A 24308-nucleotide genomic window follows, 5' to 3' on the forward strand; every position below is an offset into this window, starting at 1 on the left:
TTGTGATCGTTTTCGTAATGTCGAGAAATGACATTCAGTGGCGTTATACCACGTTAAGCACAACCCCACTTAGGATAAAACCACCACGGTATTATGAACCTACAAACGCTATATTTAGTGATGCTAATTCCTTATTAGGGTTACGTCGGAAATATTCAAGTTATACTTTGTTTAAAATATCATTGTCGTCTGTCGATTTCAATGTAATTTTGAAGTCGTCGTGGCCCAAAAGGATAAGACGCCCGGTGCATTCGTATCGAGCGATACGATTTTTTTTTTACCAACGCCCTGCCTATTTCTGCCGTGAAGCAGTAATGCGTTTCGGCTTGAAGGGCGGGGCAGCCGTTGTAAAGTAAAACTGAGACTTAGAACTCATGTCTCAAGGTAGGAGGTGCGGCATTAACCTGGTTGATGTCTATTGGCTTTGGTGACCAATTAACATCAGGTGGGCCGTGAGCTTATCCAATTATATGACTATTAAAAAAAAATCACAATAAAGCCAACGCCATTACACAATACGACCAATCAAATCGTGTACAGATTTAAAATGCGTCCAAGAAAGTTGTTCAATAACCGGGCAACCCTAGCCCCAACAACGAGAACACCATGTTACTCAACAGCCATATCATTTATGTGTTACCATGTAAAGAAAAATACGACAAAAACATGCGTCTGTAATTGAGAAACTGCTTCATGCTTCGTTTAAGTCTATTTTATTTAGATCAATACTAATGTTATTACTTCCGTCCTTAGCTCGGTATTTTTCATACGTTATTTTATTAGAAATATTTATTATCTTACCCACAATTTCTAAGATCAGCTCTACCATTATAGTATCAGTAAAAAATATCTGTAATCTACACATTTATTCATCATAATTATGATCAAATCGTGTTTAATGCGATCACGTTTCTTTAATACGATTGGGATGAAGTTTTTTTACCGATAGTTACCGTCAAATTAACATTAAACATACCATAACGGGTCAAATGACCTATTTTGAACTATTGCATTGAAAATGCACGTATCTTATTGTTTTGGCACATTTGATTTCATGACTTTTTCTTGCCAATTAATCTACAGTTATTATACTTTTTTTTTGGTTTTTTTTCAGTAACACTTTTCGTATACCGTTATCTACCCGCTACAGTAGAAATAGGTACAAGTAAGTGTTGGTATGATTAGTGTTAATGATCGAGATCAACTAAGTACCACGCGTCATTTCGGATCCTCCCGATCCACTAACGGTGCTTTTAGGTACCTCAAGCACCGGTCACCGTTCCCGTCGAACCCGTCGCTTGCGACGAAGGGCTCGGCGAGTAAACTAACCCATAGACACAGCCCACTGAATTTCTCGCCGAATCTTCTCAGTGGCTCGTGTTTCCGATCCGGTGGTAGATTCTGCGAAGCATTTCTCTTGCGAGGGTCAGTGTTAGCAGCTTCGCCAGGTTTGAGCCCCGTGAGCTGATCTACTCGTCCGGTAACGCTGATATAGCCTCTCAAGGCTATCAGAATATATAGAAGAAAAAAAACTAATTATGTAAAACAGCACGAAATGCAGAACTTCTGCATTTGATTACTTGCTAAATTTTAAGTGGACACTGAAACGTCATTAAATAACTTTGAATATTTTTGATGACACCCACACACACCATGTTCACATTTATTACACACGGAGGGTACATTAATACATTCATTTCAATATCACACTTTTGTTAATTGTAATATTTTAAGCTCCCATATATTATTATATTGTCATTATTAAGCAATCCATGAATTTCAGTTTAATTCTGTCTAGTAATGATATATTTTTGTGTATCTGAAGTAAAGCTGTTGTGTATTCTTTGTACGAAGAACACTGCTGCTTGAGATACAGGTTTTATCACCTAGTTCAAGCACAGATGCAAATTATGATTGTGTTTCTACTTTTAAGTTAACAATAAATAAATTACTCGCAGTAAGTTTATTTTATCTTGTTCAATTGAACTGACGAGTAATATTTGTATATCGCAAACGTTAGAGTATTCTACCAGTTTTGCGGTAAACTAGCTCGCTCACAAAGAGCGCGTTACCCCGCGGCCGCGTGTAACGGTGAAAGCAACCTAAAAAGTAAAACATACTAGCGTCCGCATGCGTTTTAGATAAAACCTGCTTCGACGTGTAAAAAAAGTATTCTATCACACAATAGGGCGTTTATGTTCGTCCATCAATCACGCTTACATCCACTAAAAACGTTATAAGAAAAATTCCTTGTAACCAGGGCTGCCATTTTGATTATTTTTTCCTCTCTTTCTTTTTCGTTCCGAATTTCGCACCTCAAAATAGTAATATTCGCAGATAAAACTTGATATACGCTCAGGAATTTATAGGTGGGAAAGCATTCGCAAAAAATGTAATATATTAGAGAAAATAAAACCCACAATGAGAGTTACGGTCCGCTGTCACATTTGCGGGTAATGTATAACGATAATTAGGTATGTTGCGGACCCATTTTTACGTTGAAACGAGGCCGTCAGCACCAAAGTGACCTAACCCACAAATTTTCATATTCATGTTTAGATAATACAATTTATTTAAAACATAATCAATTTTTATGCAAAACTTGCCTATCCCTAATTTGACCCATAGAAAACAGATGGCGTTGTAAAAACTTATTTTGGCGCGTATCGTTTTTGGCAACGAATGAGTGTAAAAGTAAATTCAAACCTCATTATTTTCATACTAACTAGAATAAACTTAGGCTACTTTTACGCTGACGACCTCAAATGTGCTGTATGTTTTAGTAACGACGAGTTAGTACGCCGGTCGCTGTGTATTTTTATAACCATTTAAGCCGTTAATTTTATGTAAATTGAGTTAATGCCGTGTTAACAAAAAAAAAAGTAGTCTTTTATTTCGGTTAAATACACACTTATGAATATACGGCGTACCGAATTCATTTTGAAACAAAATATCTCTCCTTTTTTTAGGAATCAGCTTTATGCAAACAAAAGCGTAATGGAAACTATTATGTTTCGCGTCAAGTTTTTAATTAAAGCTGAAAGGTAGAATTAAACTCATAATTATAACTAACGTTTATTATTATTTAAGTTATGTTTTTAAACAACATTAGTGTAATAGTGTACAAAACTTCTCTGTATACAAAAATCTACAGTGTTACAACAATAAGTCTTCAGAAGTTCCTATAATTGGCTAACATTATATTAAGAAAGGATCATAAAATGAACCGATTCTTGAATATTTCTTTTGTGCTTCGATGCGTCAACGATCTCGTGACCCCCCCACCTAGTGGTAAGTGGTTACCGAAACATAAAAATCGCATCGTGAATAACGCCACACACCTTTGGCAATGAGATCAAAGCCCTAAATCTACTGAATAAAATTTATTACGTTCCTTAAATCGGTATACACGATTGCTTCCCAGCATAACTAGGAGAAATTGTGGTACATATCATCAGCATACAGTGTACTTAGTGCGAGTTGTTTAACGTTCTCGATAGCGTAAGAGTTAACTCAAATTTGTATGCAGTTGGAACAGCGCCCCTAGCGGTAAACGTAGGCAAACGTTGCAACTCCATACGAATTTGAGTTAACTTTTACGCTAACAAGAACGTTAAAAAACTCGGACTAAGCACCACAGGAGAACGTATACGAGCTATAAAATCGATATAAGAATCGAAGCGAGCTTATTTCAATACCTCGGAGAAGGCCACATCAAAATTGATTCGGCCGCTGGGACCGCCGACCGACAATAAATCTGTTGACAATGTTATGAAAACTACAACTTTTTTATTGCCTTCGAAGGAAGATACTCGTGAGTCAATTCTAATTAAATTCATCCATGTCATCATAATGTGATCCTCAACTACGTTAGGCAAAGAAACCGATGTACCTCGATAACCCTAATTAATTTAAAGAAAGACATATCATAACACAGAGTGAATAAAGGAGAGGGAAGCGTCACATTTTTTTTTCCCTACCTTTGCTGGTTACCTAGGTGGTTGTGCCAACGTAACTGAGCGAGTAGGTGAGCTCACGGGGCTCTAACCTCAGGACGTTGATAACACTAGCCTAGCAAGAGCAGCGCTTCAGGAAAGAACCTACCACCGGATCGGAAATGCGACCCACTGAGAAGATCCGGCGAGAAACTCAGTGGGCTGTGTTAGAGGGTTAATTTACTAGCCGAGCCCTTCGTCGCAAACAACTGGTTCGACGAGAATGGTGATCAGTGCTTGAGGTACCTAAAAGCAATCGATAATGGATCAGCAGGCTCCGAAATTCACAGTTTACTTTAATAAAACTAGTCGCAAGTAATTTGATGTTGAGTGAATTTCAAAAATTTCAAATAAAAATAAAAAGCTTTTCATCGTTAAACGCATCATTTAAGAACAGCTATAACGTTCATACCATGACATGGGGTAAATTGGGATCCTGGGGTAAATTGGGACAAACCTGCGGAAGATTCTCAAAGTACCTGTAGCACGGAATCTACCTAATTTTGTTTATTTTAATATTTATCAATGTATAGAAGAAAAACCAAGTTAACTATGGAAGTACTAAATATGAGTTAAGTTGGTCTCAAAAATTCGTCAAATTAAATTGAAAATAGTGGTTGAAAAGTGCGTTTTAAAACAGCTTAAAGAACTTTTAAAAAAAGTAATATTATCGTTGTTTTTTCAATAAGATCACAGTTTATATAAGTTTTTAATACACCTGGAAATACCACAACAAACGGTAAGTTGCAATATTCTTATTTTAAATACAATATTTCGACAAAATAAAAAATGTATATTTTTTCCTTTCTTTTTGGGGAAAATTGGGACGTATGTAGGGTAATTGGGAACGAGATTGGAAAAATTAGGGACGAGAAAACACAAAATTGGAACGCCAAAAGACAAAATAGGGATGGCTTGTTAGGGCTGTCACTGATATCTTATAATAGATTTTTTAGCCTATACTATCACTTAATTGCGTGATGTAAAGAAGGTTAATGTGTTTATCAGTTAGTTTATGTAAGTATTATAGGTAAAAGAAAAGTATATATATAATTACTTTTTTTTCGCGACATTTACCTTGTAATATCTGCCCGGTCGTATGTTCTTTATAGCAATAAAAAAAATTTAAAGTTAAAAGAACTCAAACGAATCAAAACTTTTGTTATTTCAGAATCTATTCACACGTCGAATCATGATTTTGTTAACATTCAAAACGCACACACAAATAAAAACAGGCCTCAGATTTTAAATGTAACATTAATTAAAAATCCGAGATATCCAATTATGAGTGAGTGAATTAATTGAGTTTAGTTATTTAGCTTAGAAAGAATTTCTTTTATTTTTGTTATTATTGGCAGTAATCAGATAAAGCTGTTTTTTTATCTTATTCACCTGATCTTACTCTTGCTCAAAGATTATTTTGAAAATGTTGATTAAATAAAATTGTATTATTGCATTTCCAGTCCTTTTGTTTTCTATTTTTTATTCTATTTTATCATTTTGTTTCAGAGTTGTGATTTTTAAGGAAATTAAATAATAATTTTCTAAAATATAACATGCACATACTTTTTTTGATCATTGTATTGTTGATTATCATTCACGTCACATCGCTTCGGAATAGAAACCAGCTTAATTTACACTATGTTGTGTATTGTGCTTAAATTATGGATTGTATTCATCATTTCGGTCCATATAAATAATTATATGGCACCTACCTATATATCGCAGTACTGCGAGTTGACAACCCTTACAAATATCCCAATTTAACCCTTAACCGTGTCAATTTACCCCGGACGCTGGGTAAATTGGGACGGCCATTATTTTACCGATTATTTCTTTAAAATGAATAATTAAAATTATGTAACGGTTTTTATCACCTAGGTACGTTCAAGACTCAACTTATTTCTTTGGTTGAGCAGTGACTATTTAATCGGAACTATTTTAAAATTCAATCTGAAGGTCGATTTTGTCCCTATTTACCCCATTGTACGGTAATACTCCGAATGAAGTTTCTAGGGAAAGAAAATTTGGCAAGTACCCGCAAATGGGTAATATACAAAATTATCACTTTATTGAATCTCTGTCTATCGGCGTCTATCAGGGCACCTAGTCCGAAATGAATGAACGCTTTGTGATCGAAAAATGTGTTCAATTACCACGTGATCTTCTGTAGTAACTGATGAGATGGAATTATATATATTCAGTATTTGTATCATCAAAAGCGTCTATGACATATCGCCAAAAAAAACATTACAAATTAAGTCGTATTTCTAATAACATTAAACTTAAAACATCTAAATTGTTCGTTAGCGTAAAATGTTTCCTCCGTGGCAACCCTAAAACGGCGGATATATCCGAAGCCATTACGTTTAGCGCGAATGTAAGAATATATTTTTACCTGTACATGTTTATCTTGACGATTCAAAGCGCCTCTTGTTATTGCTATGACAGCTTCACTGAGATGTTTCCATATTTATTTATTTTTGGGAGGTAAACGTAAATATACATATTTTTTTTGTATTTTAATAAGTACACAATTTGGTGAGACTCTGCATATTTTAGTAGGAGATTGGCCACATCTTTGTCAATTCAAAAAAAACTTATCTGAAAGTTTTTGCTAAGCGAAATGTGTCCTAGATTGAAGGTGAAACAGCTCTTAGACACAATACGATTGATATTTCATGTCTCTAAGCGACATTAATATTGAGATTTCTATGGGCTACAAACACATAACCTTTTTCATCCGTGAGCTTATTCACCCACCTAAACATTTTTTTTATAAAATACTAGCTGACCTGGCAGACTTCGTAGTGCCTCAATCGATAAATAAAAGACCTAAAGTTGTGTATAAAATAAACTTAAAACAAACAAAAGGAATCTGTTCGACGGGGGACACATGAAAGGAAAACCAAATTATTATTTTCATTTAATTCCGAGCATTTTCATATATATCTACCTTTTAAACATTCTCTGGACTCTCCCACAAATAATTCAAGACCAAAACTAGTCAAATCGGTCCAGCCGTTCTCGAGTTTTAGCGAGACTAACGAACAGCAATTCATTTTTATATATATAGAAGAAGATATATTTTTAAAGTAGACTCATCCGATTATTTCGATTTTACTTCGGTCATTCTGTTGATACGAACCGTTTTAGGGCGAATATTATTTTCCCAGCGACCACAGAATTAATACACAATATCTCGGCTCCGCGTCTAAAGCTGGACCGTCGTACCTACTGACATCAATTAGCGACTGTTTGTTAATAAGCTTACGCTGGACGGGCAAGCGATTCGAAAATTACCATCACCGTTTGTAAGAACGTCAATACAATCACTAGCATCCTGCCGACGTTGAGTACTCGTGAGATTGTTCAGCATTCCGTATCGAGAGGTTTAAATAAATAAATAAAAATAAAAAATAAACAAAATACTAATCGCGGTAAGTAGAACATACCAAATAGGATATGATACTATAGTATATTATATAATTATGATATTGCTTAAATGGGTGGGCAAGCTTACGGCTCATATGCTGGAGAGTTCTAAATCTCGATTTTACAAGACTGCCCCGCCCTTCGAACCGAAACGCATCACTGCTTCACGTTAGAAATTTATCAAACTAAAATAATTGTTTGTTCGTGAACCCCTACACGCAAATGTCGACCATACAGGCATGATCTACAACCACATAATGACAAAATAAAAAGATGCGCGTAACATATTAAGCGAAATCGGATGCGTAAACTAACCACGTTTTGCGCGTAACAAATCACTAGCGACACGTACAAACAAAAGTATTCTTTTCATTCATAAACCAGAAATAGTTTTCAAAACATTCTATATCGTTCTTAACTATAACCCGGCGGACTATCTACGTAAACACACACATTCGTATCAGGTTAGTTCTACGTGTGTGCGTGCAAGTGAATGCGTGTTATTATTTCACTAGAAATAGAACAATAGGCCTGCCATACGTGTACTACAATGCCGGTAATGATGCCAACGGTGTCTGAACGTACGACGTGTAATAAACAATTATGTTTTGGCATAAATACTCGGTACAGCTCTGTGTGTAACTCCGGTATAACTCTGTGGTCTAACAGTTAAATGACGTAACTAAAAACAATTCTACAATTTGATGACAAATACATTAGTTCATTTATAAAGTACCTATTCATAAAAAGCGAATTTGAACCTTAATGTTGTTTCACGCGCCTTTGTTGGCTACGTAGTTCTAAGTCTAAGTAGTCTTAAGTCCAGTTTTCTCTTTATTCTAAAAAATCTGAATCCTAGGTACTTCGTCGATATAAACAGGACTTTATGATCTTGACTTGTATTTATTATAATACACTCCACTATTAGTAATGTAAATGTTTGTAAAATTAGCCAATTTCTACAACGCTTTTGGTGTGTATGTATTTGTTTTCCCCTTAATAATACTTCCTTATTTGAATTGGTTTTACTTCACAATTCAATGGGTTTAATCTTTATTGCGCGAAGCTCTTATCACCTTTCTAAAAGAATAATAAAAATTTTAACCAAAAAATAATGGAAATGGTTAGATCTGGATAAAATTAAAACGGGCCCTCACGAGAAGCACTGAAGCACTGAAATCAAAAAGAATCATCAAAATCGGTGATCCTAGTAAAAAGTTCTAACAATTAAAAAAACAATCGAATAGCTAACCTATTCCTTTTTGGAGTCTGTTAAAAATATCCTTTACCCATTATAACATCGGCTATCTTCTGGTAAAACTCCAATCATATTTGGTCCAGCCATTTCAGAGATTAGCGGGATCAAACAAACAGACGGTCAGACTAATGATTTAAGTATTGGATTTTTTGTTTACTTAACACATACGCTTACGACCCACCGGTGGGCCTAGCGTACTATACCATTCGGACCAAGCCAAAATCATCGAATCAGTAATTTTTGTCAACCTGACATTTTCATTCAAAAAATTTATAAAATGCGATAATTTGTACGGAAGATAAAAATTAATGACTTTTACCGTCTAGTATACATATTATATTAAAAAGCTGACGAGTGACTCTTATGGCCCAAATGTTTCAGCATGATAAGGCTCACCAGTGAGCAAAATACTGGATTTTTTCATACAGCGTTCAACTTCTTGTTTTTCCGTACTTATTCTAGTAGCCTCGAGGGGTTATTCTAGATTCATCGAATTAGTAGGTGAGCTCACGGGGCTCAAACCTGACCACGTTACCTGACTGGATTGGAACCGCAATCCACCGAGAAGATGCGGCGAGAAACTCAATGGACTTTGTCTGTGGGGGTGGCGTTCAACGTGTTAAAACAAAACGCATTTGTTTTACTTTCGGTTCCTCAATTAATAATTTCTTCGTTGAATTACCTGAGTAGCCGCGCGATATCAAGACAAACCAATAAACGAACAAATCTCTACAACACAGTTCTTTTACCAACATTGTTTGTGAACGATAGTTTCGCATTTCTAATTGCAAACACGAGGTATCGCATCACAGATGAAAAGATAAGTAAATGTGTGTTTGCAAAACTTGTTTGCCTAACGTACCTACATACGAGTATGTAGAATGTACTGATTATGTTGTTTACGTATTGTGATTCGAAGATTTTGAATTTGCATTTTAATTTGTATATCGCAGGTGATAAACAATGAGATTACTGCACGCATTGTCGTCGCGGCCTAAAGGATAAGACGCCTTGTGCATTCGTATCGAACGATGGGAATGTGCCGGTGTTCGAATCCCGCAGGCGGGTAACAATTTTTCTAATTAAATACGCACTTAATAAATGTTCACGAATGATTTCCAGTGTGAATGAATAACATCGTCTAATAAGAGTGAAATCCGCAAAACAAAAATTTGCGTAATTACTGGTGGTAGGATGTATTGTGAGTCCGTACGGGTAAGTATCACCACCCTGTCTGTTTCTGCCGTTAAGCAGTAATGCGTTTCGGTTTGAAGGGCGGGGCAGCCGTTGTACTGTAAAACTGAGACTTAGAACTCAGCTCTAAAGGTAGAGCGGCATTTACCAGGTTGATGTCTATTCGCTTCGGTGACCATTTAACGCCAGGTAAGCCACAATGAACTATGCAATAAACAATACAATAGTTTTAAAACTCTAATATCCTGACCAGTATCAGAAGGATCAAACAAAGAAAAGATTGAATAGTTTAATAATTATATTTTATTCTTTTTAAGCTACATATGGTTTATTGTATTAAAAATAAGATACTTGTTTGTTTCTTGTGAATCATAAGCACGTAGGATTACATTATTTATAGTTTAACAGCTAGAATATCGACTTTGTAGAGGACAAGCTCTGAGTGCGCTCCGCCCCTAACATTAAATTTGTAGACGTAAATTTGACAAGAAGATTGATTACCACGTGTCCGTGTTCGATACGTTTTCGTGTAATCATTATATTAATCACATCGACTGTGCTCAGAGCTATTCGAGTCAACGCGATTCAATCATTTTTGTTGTGCCGTGTGGTTGGTGCATTCATTAGAAATGATTTTTATGACGCGGCTCTATATGGAGGAGGCGATTTTATTTGTTCGACTTCATGCAAATGATTTTAATACATCACCCGCAAAACTTCTTTTATAGTTTATTCTAGTCATTTTTTTTTATAGCTATAATAGTCCCCGACATTTCAATACTTTACAGTTTTCGTGGTAGCGGACGATACTGTCGTCGCTAAAGCAGTTTCTATTGTGTCTACGACTCGGAAAACCCTAGGAGAATACTAGACGAACTTGATTTTTAAGTGATTCGTAGACACTGCTACGTGAAAGGCGGCACCCACATGAAGACGCGAGGTAATGGTCTCTATGAAATTGTAAAGACTATCATACATTGGACACCGGAATGCATCACTATACCGCGGCAGAATTATAAATAACCTACCACCAGTTAACTTATGGCAAAATATTCGTCAATCAATGTCCGACAGGCTATATATAATGTTTAGTGTAAACGCAAATTACTTAATTAATATACAATTTGTATATAAAATTGATACAAAAAGTAAAAAAAAAAATCTTTATTGATTGCTTTTATGAATGTAAATACCGTCACCTACTTTGAAGCGTGCAGTACGAGTCTCAATAGTTTAACATCTGCCCCACCCTTCAAACTGGTACGCATTACTGCTGCGAAAATTACTGCTACCTACTACAGAAACGGGAAGGAAGATGACCTACCCGTGCGGGTTTGCATGATACCTATCACCATTAAATAATACTAAGTAGATAAAAAAAATAAAAATAAAAATCACAATTAATTACTAAACTCCATGTAACCAATGAGAGTATAATTTAAAAAACAAACAACAAAATCGTAAATCATTAATTAGATTTTATCAGAACTGAAACCCGCGTGCGTTCGTATTTACAAAATTTACAAAACATACAATATATCAAGCGACACGCGTGAAAAAATGGAATAACTCACTGTATTAATAAATATTTTAAATTATAAATCTTAATCACGATCTTTTCTTTTTTAACATACAGATAAAGTTTTATCGTTAACGTAACATATTATTTTCTCCGTTCCGAACAGATTACAGTTTTACAGTTTTCGTGGTCACTCACACAGACAACAATCGCATTTTTTTTTTCGTCGCGTCTATGAAAACTGTAAAGTTCGAAACGTAAAACCAATTTAAATGGTGCCTCGCGAAAACCAAAGAAAAAACAGTGACTATTAAATTTGTACGATTGGAAAAATTATGAAAAACCGTCCTACGTTCTAATAAGATTGAGGAAAATCACATAAAATTTTCCGAACAAATTTCTTACGAGAATACATTTTTAAAAGTGAACCCCGTTTTCCCTGTTTTGGTTAAGTCTTTAATATTTTGAAAAAAAAAAAACTCTTAACATAAACAATGTTAATGTTGTTTGTTAGACTATAGCCGTAAATGCCTTTGAAATCATATAATCGCTTTTACATAATTTCATTCTCTTAGTACTAACTAAATAAAACAGAATCGCACTAAACACCGCGGCACAGAAGCGTATCGTAACAAGAACCCTTCGGTTCGGATCTGGCAAATGGGTTGCAAGTCGCGCGGCCGTCACATTAAACTCATGCACTCCCTTGCCGCTAGTGCCAAGGTCAGCGCACCACGCGACAACCACATCGCGCCGCCATCCCGCCCCGTTTAAAACACCACACAAAATAACAAACATCACGACATACCTGTTCTTTTCTAATTCGTTATGTGTAGTCCTGTAACAAAAAACATAACATCACGGCACTGTCACGTAAACACTTATCACTCACTGCACTCACTATTATTATCACTAGACGGCCGACTCACCTGCTTCCCTGCGATTTTTTCGTCTTCGGACGTCTCCCCCCCGGCTTGGGATCTTCGTATATAGGTAACGCCGAGGCGTAACCGTGTTCCGCGTCTGCAATGAACAAAACTGCAATTCCGTCAATATCAGCTGATTACGCTACGGGCGAAAATAGACGGGTGCCATTTTTGACGTGTGCGTGTCGTTTGACAATTCGAACAAAGAAAAACAAAATACCTCGGTCACGGCGTTCGATGAATTCGGCGGCTTGGATTAAATCGGCAATGCTCATTTTAATGGTACGCGGAGTAAACACGGCGGTCACGAACGACACTCGACTTCACTCGAATGAAACTATTAATAAAAGTATCTCAGGGCGCTCCGAGATCCACGACAGCGTGCACGGACGTCAAAAACACACTGAACTAGTCGGGGACGCGAGACCGTGTGGAACGGTTCGTGATTTGTCGGCGCCACTCGGAGCCGCTTCGGCAAGCCAATCGCGGCACACGATGCCTACAATAAAATACCTGGGTCAATCACGTGAACTTTGTGTTTCCAAACAAAACATTTTTTTTCGTATGCGCTGCTCTTGGTGAAGTGGTAACTCTTCGCTTTAACGAAACTGGCTGGTTTTTAACAATCTGTTGTAGATAATAAGCACACATTTCACGATTTCACATAACATTTCAAAATAATACGTGTCTAGACATCCATTATTGCTTTAAATAATAGTTTTCATTGTACTTATACTTAACAAATTAAAACGACTATGTCACATTTGCGAAACACTTTTAATATTCAATATTCTCAAGCACGTTTTCAATGTATCATTCAATATAATCAACATATGGATTCTTGCGAACATGACCGGTAGCAGATGCTTCCTTGGTTCCTGTAACAATGATACATTTCTACGCTTAGGGTGTGTCGCCCAAGAGTCATGTGAACGTAGATGGAAATCGATGCAGAGCCAAACAAGGAATGTTCTTCCACATCGATTGTTCGGAGAATTGCATTTGTAATAATATAGATGAGTATTTGTAAAGGGGGAAGACGTGTTATGCCTGCCTGCTGGACATGAACAAAAATTGGCTAAAAGATCTCCTAGTGGTTTAATAATCACCATTGTAAATTATTATTTTTAGTTTAGTGGGTTGACGAGCTCACGGCCTGGTGTTAAGTGGTTACCGCAGCCCATAGACATCTACAACGTAAATGCGCCACCCACCCTGACATGAATTCTAAGGACGGCTTACCTGGCTGAGCCTTTGCTCGCCCACCTGTCCTGATGAAAATGGAAAGGCCTCAGGACCACCAGTAATCTTTCAACCATAAAAAAGTGCAATGGCTGCCTCGCCCTTCAAACCGATACGCATTACTAATTCACGACAGAAATAAGCAGAGTGGTGGTAGCGCGGACACACAAGACGTCCTAACCAGTAAGCCTCTAGGGTTTATCCTGGCTTCACCGAGCGTGTAGGCGATCTCACGGGACTCAGCCTTGGAAACTTTGCTAACATCTGCCATAGCAAGAGCTTGTACCATAAACTGTTAAGAGAGCGCTATGAAGAATTTTTGCCTGAGCGAAATCTATGCAGACTGGATTTCCAGTCAACTTCGCTCCTTCATCTTTCCATCTTCTTTAACTCTTACATTCGGATGGACCTTACGCATGTCTGCAGCCGAGAAGCGGAAAATGTGAGCAAACGTGTTAAACAGCTAATGCAGTCAATAATAATAGTTCCCGATATGAACTGTGTTTGACCTTCGAACAGATAAAATGTTAATTGTTAAGGAAATTGTATTTTAATTAACTACTGTAAATGAAGATACAGAGAAAAATCACGCATGGTCACCTGATCCTAAACTAGGTCGCTCCTGCACTAAGAAACCAGACATTTACGTTAATATATTAAAACATCCGGACAAGAAACAAACAAATCTGTTCACGTCGCAAAATTGTTTGTCTGCAATGAGAACCGAACCAACGACCCTCGTCCCGGCTGTCTTGGGACGCTACCCACTATGCCATCTGGTCAGTCATTTGGAAAATACGTAAGATTGCTTTCCGGTACAAATAGATTTTGCCATTTTTATTGTGATATCGGACGTATACGTGGTAAGGTCTGTGGTAAGGGAAGACATCCAATCTCGGAGAGTGCAATATGTAACACTGAGCAACTGCTATTTGATTTTTTTATTGCCTTAGAAGATGGGCGAGCTCATCGTCTGATATTAAGTTGTCACGCGCGATACTAAGATAGCCGCTATGCTTAACTATTCATTTAGGGGGAAAAGTAGAGGGCAGAAATATTTATTATCGATTTTATGGACATATGAGCATACAGCTTTTCTAATAGTGTGGTCATCATCATTCAAGGACGTCAGCAATGTCAGTCATGCAGCCGCCCACATGGCTCCTTAAGTTCTGCCGTCAAGCAGTAATGCGTTTTGGTTTGAAGGGTGGGGCAGCCGTTATAACTATACTGGAGACCTTAGAACTTATATCTCAAGGTGTGTGGCACATTTACGTTGTAGATTCCTATGGGCTCCAGTAACCAGTTAATACCAGGAGGGCTGTGAGCTCGTCCACCCATCTAAGCAATAATCATAAAATAAAATAAACCTCGTATGAAGGTTTTACATCGGGTCACATCATTTGAAAATGAATAAAAACGCTTAACAGCTCCTAGTTAGGATTTTTAGTGGGTTTTTGAGTATCAAAAACACCCATCGGAAAACATACTCGGTTACTGAATAACAAATATTGACAGAAATACTGAATCAAACCAGAAATAGAACTCGGGTCACGTGCTCCATTCAAAGGACAATGCCCATTTTCTATGGGCGTTTGGGCCCCTAAAAAAAGTTGTCGGGTGATGATGATTTTAACTTAATTTGATAGACAAAGAAATATCGTTTCATATTCAGAAAACGATTTTTATATTCTCACCCAGGTTTAAGAGAAATCTGTTTTTTTCTGCAGCTAAAATTAAGTTGTTAATTGTTTTCTTCGAAATCAATAATCGCTCTCATCATTATTTACAGTATTAAATAACTTAATTGTGGTTAATGTTGCTAGAAATAAGCCCTTACGTACATTTTATTATTATTATATCCTCATAATAATAATAAAATGAAATGAAATCCGGAAGCCGGCAACGATATTGTTGTTGTTGTTTTTAAATTCGCCAACAAGCAGGCAAAGAGCGTAGCCTATACAGCCTAGTCTGTCATAGTTATATTTTTTATATATTTTTTATGTTAATAAAAATCCGGTGTATTTCTTTTTATTGCTTTTTGGGAGTTTTGACGTCAACTTGATGAATAGCACATTGAGTGAGCGTGAATTTCCGCAAACCTTTTATCTTGAAAAAAAAAACAGTCACTGCTATGTTAGCCACAGTTTTATTCCAATGCCTCAATAATCGTGAACAACGATTATTGACATTTAATACACAAAACAACACCCAATTTGTATATTATACATCACAATAAGCTATTAAAAAAACATAAAATAAAACTTCAAGTGACGCTTCACTCGGGTTGCTGCCAAAACTCTCTGATCATATATAATAAGAATAGAGTAATGGTAGGCCATTGAGATTTTTACTAATGGAACCATTAATATCTAAAAATATTAAATAATTCATGGTTTTAAGTAATAATTATTATTACAATACATAAATATTGAATTGAACAACAATAAATTAAAAAGTCTGTGAATTATAACCATTAGCAATTATTTTAATTTGTTGTTCAAGTCACAGACAACTCTTTCGTTTGTCAGCATATAAGTTTACTATAAGGCTGTATGGGCTAATTTTCCCTTTGTCTATTGGCGAATTTAAAAACTATGGCACTCAGTTTTGGGATGTTATCAAATAAGTAATTTATTTTTTTGTAAAACAATGCCAGGGTGAAAGAAATGTTGATACATAAACTAAACAACATGAAAAAATAAGGCATAGTTTTTCAAGTCCAAATAGTTTTGTTATGAAGTTGGCCCACTTTTGGGCATTGTCCTTTACTTTTTTTTTTTTCTTTCCTACCTAAGCTGATAGCCTTGAGAGGCTATGTCAGCGTAACCCTAACTTTAGTAGGTGAGCTCACGGGGCTCAACCTGACGATGTTGCTAACACGAACCCTAGCAAGAGCCGTGCTTCGCAGAATCTACCACCGGATCGGAAACGCGACCCACTGAGAAGATCCGGCGAGAAACTCAGTGGGCTGTGTCTGAGAGTTAATTTACTCGTCGAGCCCTTCGTCGCAAGCGACGGGTTCGACGAGAACGGTGACCGGTGCTTGAAGTACCTAAAAGCACCGTTAGTGGATCGGGAGGATCCGAGATGACGTGTTTTGGGCGACGTCGACTGCTTTCCATTCTGTCCGCAGGATCGAGAATGTAGTTACCGGCGGCCACGATGAGAGGGTTCTCGTGTCGTGCCGCTTTATCGAAGTGGCGCATGGACGCCGACTGAAGATACTTACTGATGGACTCTAAGTCCAGGTCGTCATGGAGGTCGACGTTCCTGACGAACCACGGGGCTCCGACGGCTATCCTGCAAAAACGGGATTGAATGATTTGAAATGATTTTAAGTGTATGCGGGCCGCGTGAGCGAACACTACACTTGCATAGGTCATGACGGGGCGTATGCAAGTTTTGTAGAGTGTCACCTTATTTCTAAGGGACATTTTACTTCGCCTACATATCATCGGGTAGAGACGTCCTAGAATGAAGGCGGCACGGTCGCGTACCGTCTTGATGTGAGGGCGGAATGTCATCCTACTGTCGAGGGTGACGCCTAAATATTTGACCTTCGGGGCCCACGGTATGGGCTGGTCGAACATCGTGATTGGGCGAATGGCGGGGGCGGGGGTGTTGACGCGCCTAGTCGGGAGGGGGATGCTCAGCGTGGTGTTCGGAGGGCGACCCCTTTTGAAGAGCACCGCTGTGCTCTTCGTGGGGTTGATGTCGATGCGCCACTTCCGGAACCACTGTCCCATGGTGGTGGCTGCGGTCTGAAGTTCCCTTCCTACACGAGTAGTAGATGGCGGTGTCATCGGCGAAGAGCGCCAGATGGGTCTCCGGAGACCGGGGTATATCATTGATATACAAACTAAATAGTCACGGGGAGAGGGCGGAGCCTTGCGGGACTCCGGCTGTGACGTGACGGGGCCGGGAACGCGTTCCCTCGACTCGATATCGGAACGAGTCCTTTACTACCCATTAGCTAGACCAACGAGAACAGGTATATGTATTAGGTATATGTATAAGTAATATTAGGTATATTATATACGAGCTGATATCCGACTCAGTCCGCTTAATCAAGAGAAAGTACCGGTGTAGTTTGCCGTGTAAATGAGATGTTTTTTGAGATAAAGGTACGTCACTGTCCTGACTAAAATATGTACTATCATTTAAATAAATCATATCCACCCATTGCTTCGTTTCGACGTGATAGAAGGACAAACAAACAGACTTTTATATTTATAATAATAAGTATGGATTAGGCATTACAGAGAGGTGGTCGGTTTTCGAAGCTGGAGCTTAGACTATGGAGATCCACCTCGGACACGTTCAAATTATAATAAAAATATATGTTGGGTGTTTGTTGGTATTTCTAATATTATCTCTCTTTCTTTTTAGGCAGCGGCTTGGCTCTGTCCCTGGCATTGCTGAAGTCCATGAGCGACGGTAACCACTCACCATCAGGTGGGCCGTATGCTCGTCTGCCTACAAGGGCAATAAAAAAAAAGAAAAACTCTCGGTTTTTCTTTATGATTTTTTTTGTTTAGGATATTTTATATTTATAATATATTATTACTTAAACGTCTTTTTTTAAACGTCAATTTAGACATATTCATAATATTATAGCAGTTCTAAATAAAATAAAAAAGGAAAAATTCTAAACAGGTCGGTATATTCTCGCTGATGGGTAATAAGATATCTAACAAGACAAGAAGACACTTAGTGACTTTGAATAATCGAAGAGTTGTGCCTACTGGCGTTAATGCAGTAGAAACATTTTCAAAACTATCACTGAACAAGCTGTTCACTGTCAAACAGTAGGAATGATGGGGTATACCTTAAATTGCTGCCGAATCAAAGGTGTGCTTAAAAAAAGCTTTTGTTTCTTTTCTTTCGTAAATTAACATCCCAATTCGCTTTTAAGAGTTCTGGGTCAAAAAATATAAATTATTCTATCAGTAATTTAATTTTGGTTTTAAGCTTTTGACTTTATATGTACTATGTACAGTGAATTGCAGAAGCGGATTCGATGTCTCTAAAAATATTTAGTGGGAAATGAAAAAATACAAGATCTGAAAACGGTATTACGTGGTTACTGGAGACCATAGACATCTAGAACGTAAATGCGCCACCCATATTGAGATATAAGTTCTAAGGTCCCAGTATAGTTACAACGGCTGCTTCACCCTTTAAACCGAAACGCATTACTGCTTCACGGTAGGAATGGACGGGGTGGTGGTACCTATCCGTGCGGACTCATAAGAGGTCCTACCACGACGGACGACTATATAAATTCACTAGTTGTATATATCATCGAATTACGATGTGAGTTGGTAGGGCCATTGCGTCACTTCTGTCCCGAAGCAGTCGTGCATTAAACTACATGTTCAAAGACTGAAACAGCCCTTATAGGATATAGTTAATCCTTCGACCTCAAGTCTCAAGGTGAGAGGAAACACTCACATTGTAATGTCTATGAACTCCAGTAACCAAGAATTAAGTGGAATAGTATTTTTTTTCTGAAATCTCTAAACAGGCACCCATTGAGGGTTTTGTATCTTCATTCCTAAGCACATTATGTAAATCGGTCTATGAGAATTCCGTTAATACTAAGGGGCTTTTATTAGCTTGACCGGTATCTGTCTATCTATATACTGAATCTTGCAACTTAATTTTTACAAAGTTTAAGGTGTCCTATGTATTTTAAAATTTACACATTATTGCTGATGATAATACAATGATACTATTACTTCGGCATAATATTTTGACTAGGATCATCTACAGAAAAAATATATTATTATGATTTGCATGATATACTTTATCATGCATTAAAGTATGTTTTTTCGTTTTTAACTGCTATTTCATTAAATTTATGACATTCTTTTCTATTTTTTATAGTATATATTTGATTAAAATATATATGTAGCTTACCGTTAATATCCGAATTTTTCTGTAGTACTGGCTGAATACTCGAACCATAGAGCATAGAAAACTGCAGATCTGATGTGGCTTGAATTCACATTTGGAACCTTCTAAGTCTACACAACTGCTCAGAAGTGAAGGAAGACCCAATATAAAATTGAAGATAAGATACCATTCGTCCTATAAAAAAACAATTCCATTTTATTTTTTGATATTGCATAAGAGAGCTCAATGAACTCACAACTCAGATGGTGTGAAATGTTTACCAAAACCATTTGACATTGTAAGGTCAATACCACCACCCACCTTGAGACAAAACAAAACAGAGGTCTGATCAAACTGGAAAACATGACTATTTCACATGCAGCAATAGACAGACTTGTGATATAAATATAGGCTTATAAAATGCTTTACCACCAGTATTGTGTTTCTCAATATAATTATGGCTCTCAGCTCTTTTCCCAATATAATTATGACTTTCAGCTCTTGTATGACAGTCGGCAGTGGGCATTCATGTAGTGACATGGACTTTGATACAACTTAACACCAGACAAGATGCAAGTTTGTTTGATAAATTTAAAATTTTTGCATACCTCATGTGTGAGTAAAGTAAAATCAGTTTCGTTGAAATCTGGCAGACTTGGGTATGTCCCTTCACTGACTCTCTCATTGTATGTCCTTATAATTGTCTCGAGTCTCGCACAGTTGTACAGGATGAATGATGCTCCTAAAACAAAACACCAATATAGTAATAATACATGAAGCATCTTTTCTCACACATCTTTTTTTATTTATAAACCTTAACCACATATAATGTGACTTCCACAGAATTAAATAGTAATAAATGTTAGGCTAATTGAAAGTTGGCACATTGGGCTCTCATCACCACCAGATGTATGAGCATTTGCTATAAAAGATATAAATATTGTTTTATACATTTAATTTATGTTACTTTTAGCTTCTGTGATTCTTTATATTCACCTTTACTAGATCCCATTAAAGAACAATTCATATTTATTTTAACAGCACTACTCGGTCTAGTTTGGAGTAACTCAAACACTACCGCTGATTCCCCTAAGTGATCTATAAACTCTTTCCATTTGGAATCTTCTGATATTCTCACTCCATACTTATGCTGAGCAATTGACATCATTTCTTCTTGTCTATTTCTAAAATAAATGATTAAAAATTCTGTCAAATCTAAACAGGTAAAGACCATAAATCCAATGGTCTTAGTTAATAATTTATTCCAACAAGTCAAAGTCATTCCAAAAATAATAACCTAATAAGGGTTTAAAATTGAAAGACATATCTGAAGCTTTTGCTTTATATTATGGTTCCTTTGTTCTATTATCTTTTTGAACCACAAAATTAATCCATGTGCTGTACAATTCTACAAGCTTTGCTGCTGTTAACTAATAAATAATTTATGAATGAAATTTTGATAAAGCTTTAAATGTAAATAGTACTTCATAAAAATATTGTCAGGAACATAGAATAATTGCAATATTTTACAGAACAAATTTAAACAGAAATAAAATATAAATACTTAATAACGGCCCAAAATGTGTTGAGTATATACTGAGATCCTTAAATGTATGTAGGAAATAGTACCAATATCTATAAGTTCACAATTTGAGTTTGAATGGTACCATTAACTTGACCATCACTTCGAAATAAAAAAATATCTTTTAGACTAAAAAATTCTTACTTGATCAAATCTTTGGCAGTTACAGTCGTTTCCTTAACCAAAGTTGAAGCATTAAATACCGGACCACATAACATTCTTTTCGAATTCGTATAATTACTTGACGACTTGGAACTGACGACTATAGAAGAAGGATGTTCTAACACAGAACAAAGATTCGCCAAAGTTTTCTTAACGTATTCGACACGCAATGAAGTCAAACAATCGGTATTTTCACAAGCAGGATCGATTGATACAGTAGAAACAGTCACATTTGTTCTTGTCGATATGAAATTGTTATTCCTTAAAGCTGATAATAAACCGATGCGGGCAGCACTAGAACGATCTAAGAACAAATAAACACGTTCTTTATCTTCTGTTACTTTAGATATTTGCAATTCCCAACCTCTAGATTCATTAGTTAAATTTAACGAACTAGTATTTAGATTTTCCAATAGTGTGTTTTTTTCATTAGAGTTCCATTTTAAAAAACCATACCACGGTTTTGGTGTGTTTGGAAAACTAATGTCGCCATGGGTATTTAGGTTATCCGAATGCTTCTTCACAAGTAAACACCCGTTTGGTTTCTTTTTACCGGTAATGAATAAAAACAGATTATCAATAAACTTTTCTAGTACATTTTCCAACATTGTGGCTAAATCCTAATTTATTGCAATGATTTTCAATGAATGTTTTATTGCAAAATTCTTGTCTTGTTTTACATTTATGCTACATATTACAGTTTTTTATCCACAGTTCAGTAAATGGTGTTCTTTTTTATTTTCGTAATACAGCAGTACTTGTACGTAAAGGTTTCATTTAACAATTAACCATAGATTATACACTTAATATATTAGAGAAATTAACATTTTGTCAACAATATTATAGGTACAGTACCGTAAAATGGGGTAAATAGGGACAAAATCGAACTTCAGATTGAATTTTAAAATAGTTCCAATTAAATAGTCACTACTCAACCAAAGAAATAAGTTGAGTCTTGAACGTACCTAGGTGATAAAAACCGTTACATTATTTTAATTATTCAATTTAAAGAAATAATCGGAAAAATAATGGTCATCCCAATTTACCCCGCATTCGGGGTAAATTGACACGGGTAAGGGTTAAATTGGGATATTTGCAAGGGTTGTCAGTTCGCGGTACTGCGATATATATAGGTAGGTAGGTAGGTGCCATAAAATTATTTAGATGGACCGATATGATGAATACAATCCATAATTTAAGCACAATACACAACATAGTGTAAATTAAGCTGGTTTCTATTCCGAAGCGATGTGACGTGAATGATAATCAACAATACAATGATCAAAAAAAGTATGTGCATGTTATATTTTAGAAAATTATTATTTAATTTCCTTAAAAATCACAACTCTGAAACAAAATCATAAAATAGAATAAAAAATAGAAAACAAAAGGACTGGAAATGCAATAATACAATTTTATTTAATCAAAATTTTCAAAATAATCTTTGAGCAAGAGTAAGATATCAGGTGAATAAGATAAAAAAGCAGATTTATCTAATTACTGCCTATAATAACAAAAATAAAAGAAATTCTTTCTAAGCTAAATAACTAAACTCAATTAATTCACTCACTCATAATTGGAACCTAGATATCTCGGATTTTTAATTAATGTTACATTTAAAATATGAGGCCTGTTTTTATTTGTGTGTGCGTTGTGAATGTTAAAAAAATCATGATTCGACGCGTGAATAGATTCTGAAATAACAAAAGTTTTGATTCGTTTGAGTTCTTTTTAATTTTTAATTTTATTTTATTGCTATAAAGGACATACGACCGGGCAGATATTAATTACAAGGTAAATGTCGCGAAAAATTTAATTATATATATATACTTTTCTTTTACCTATAGTACTTACATAAACTAACTGATAAACACATTAACCTTCTTTACATCACGCAATTGAGTGATAGTATAGGCTAAAAAATCTATTATAAGATATCAGTGACAACCCTAACAAGCCATCCCTATTTTGTCTTTTGGCGTTCCAATTTTGTGTTTTCTCGTCCCTAATTTTTCCAGTCTCGTTCCAAATTACCCCACATACGTCCCAATTTTCCCCAAAAAGAAAGGAAAAAATATACATTTTTTATTTTGTCGAAATATTGTATTTAGAATAAGAATATTGCAACTTACCGTTTTTTGTGGTATTTCCAGGTGTATTAAAAACTCATATAAACTGTGATCTTATTGAAAAAACAACGATAATATTACTTTTTTTAAAAGTTCTGTAAGCTGTTTTAAAACGCACTTTTCAACCACTATTTTCAATTTAATTTGACGAATTTTTGGGACCAACTTAACTCATATTTAGTACTTCCATAGTTAACTTGGTTTTTCTTCCAGGTAGATTCCGTGCTACAGGTACTTTGAGAATCTTCCGCAGGTTTGTCCCAATTTACCCCAGGATCCCAATTTACCCCATGTCATGGTACATAACCTTTTTTTGTTTGATTTACCCAATAGGATCGGCAAAGGAAATTTAACCATAGTGACGATTATGTCACTTGTCAATAATCCAAATTTCAGTTCTACAGTGAAATGGAGGGTAATTATTTTTTTATGTGGAATCAATTGTTGAATAATTTTCCTAAATTAAATAGTTTTTTTTTCAGACAGTATTAATTAAAGTAATAAGTAAAAGATAAAAATTAGTGAAGTGAAATTGAGTTTTTGCAACCACGAATAAGCCACGTCTAACGATTTTCCTACCTTTTATACTTTTACAGGTGTCAAACACAGAATAAGACATTATCAGTAACCAGCTAAGCCTGCAGAAACTCTAAATAACCAAAACTCCCACCCAACCAAAAAATTCCCATCAAGTATTTGTTGATTTGCGTTATTTCCCTAGACTGTACTATCCGAAAGTAAGTCTACAACACTACTCCCTCCGACTATTTGCTGGCTACACAAAGAGTGGAGCATCGTCGTTTTTTCATCGTCATTCATTCTTCTGAGTCAATTAGTGTCTTATAGCCAAGTATCTACTAAGAGGATCCAAAAGTAGTGTGAATGAAATAGAATATAATGACTATTGATAACTTAATAATTATTTTTTCTGCATAGTCTCCGAGTCTCTCTACACACCGAGT

At 36.1% G+C, this 24308-nt stretch overlaps 2 protein-coding genes across 4 annotated transcripts in view; both read right to left on the reverse strand.

Moving 5' to 3' along the window:
• The window catches only part of LOC114239706 (max dimerization protein 4), a 394615-nt gene extending 381642 nt beyond the window's left edge, over nt 1-12973 (reverse strand). The window contains exons 1-3 of one of the 2 annotated variants that reach the window (XM_089737762.1): nt 12548-12973; nt 12331-12424; nt 12210-12239 (exon numbers count right to left, since the gene is read on the reverse strand). In XM_089737762.1, coding sequence (XP_089593888.1) covers nt 12210-12239; nt 12331-12424; nt 12548-12602 — 179 coding nt within the window. In that variant the 5' untranslated portion in view covers nt 12603-12973. Of the gene's footprint in view, nt 1-12209; nt 12240-12330; nt 12440-12547 lie in introns of both variants that reach the window. The other variant, XM_089737761.1, reaches the window with a different exon arrangement.
• A 110-nt stretch (nt 12974-13083) lies between these two features.
• LOC149500206 (DALR anticodon-binding domain-containing protein 3-like) lies at nt 13084-22007 on the reverse strand. Of its 2 annotated transcripts, XM_089737759.1 has the most exons (6): nt 21674-22000; nt 21200-21521; nt 20470-20657; nt 20082-20215; nt 19498-19668; nt 13084-13205 (listed from the first exon to the last, which is right to left on the reverse strand). In XM_089737759.1, exons 1-6 carry the CDS (start codon nt 21708-21710, stop codon nt 13086-13088), a joined length of 972 nt encoding a protein of 323 aa, XP_089593885.1. In that variant the 5' UTR covers nt 21711-22000; the 3' UTR covers nt 13084-13085. The 2 variants fall into 2 exon arrangements, with proteins under 2 accessions (XP_089593885.1, XP_028025857.2); XM_028170056.2 differs by having other exon boundaries at nt 21200-22007.
• Between the last annotated feature and the right edge of the window lie 2301 nt (nt 22008-24308).

The sequence above is a fragment of the Bombyx mandarina genome, chromosome 23 (assembly GCF_030267445.1).
Source record: "Bombyx mandarina strain Sakado chromosome 23, ASM3026744v2".
Classification (NCBI taxonomy): Eukaryota; Metazoa; Arthropoda; class Insecta; order Lepidoptera; family Bombycidae; genus Bombyx; species Bombyx mandarina.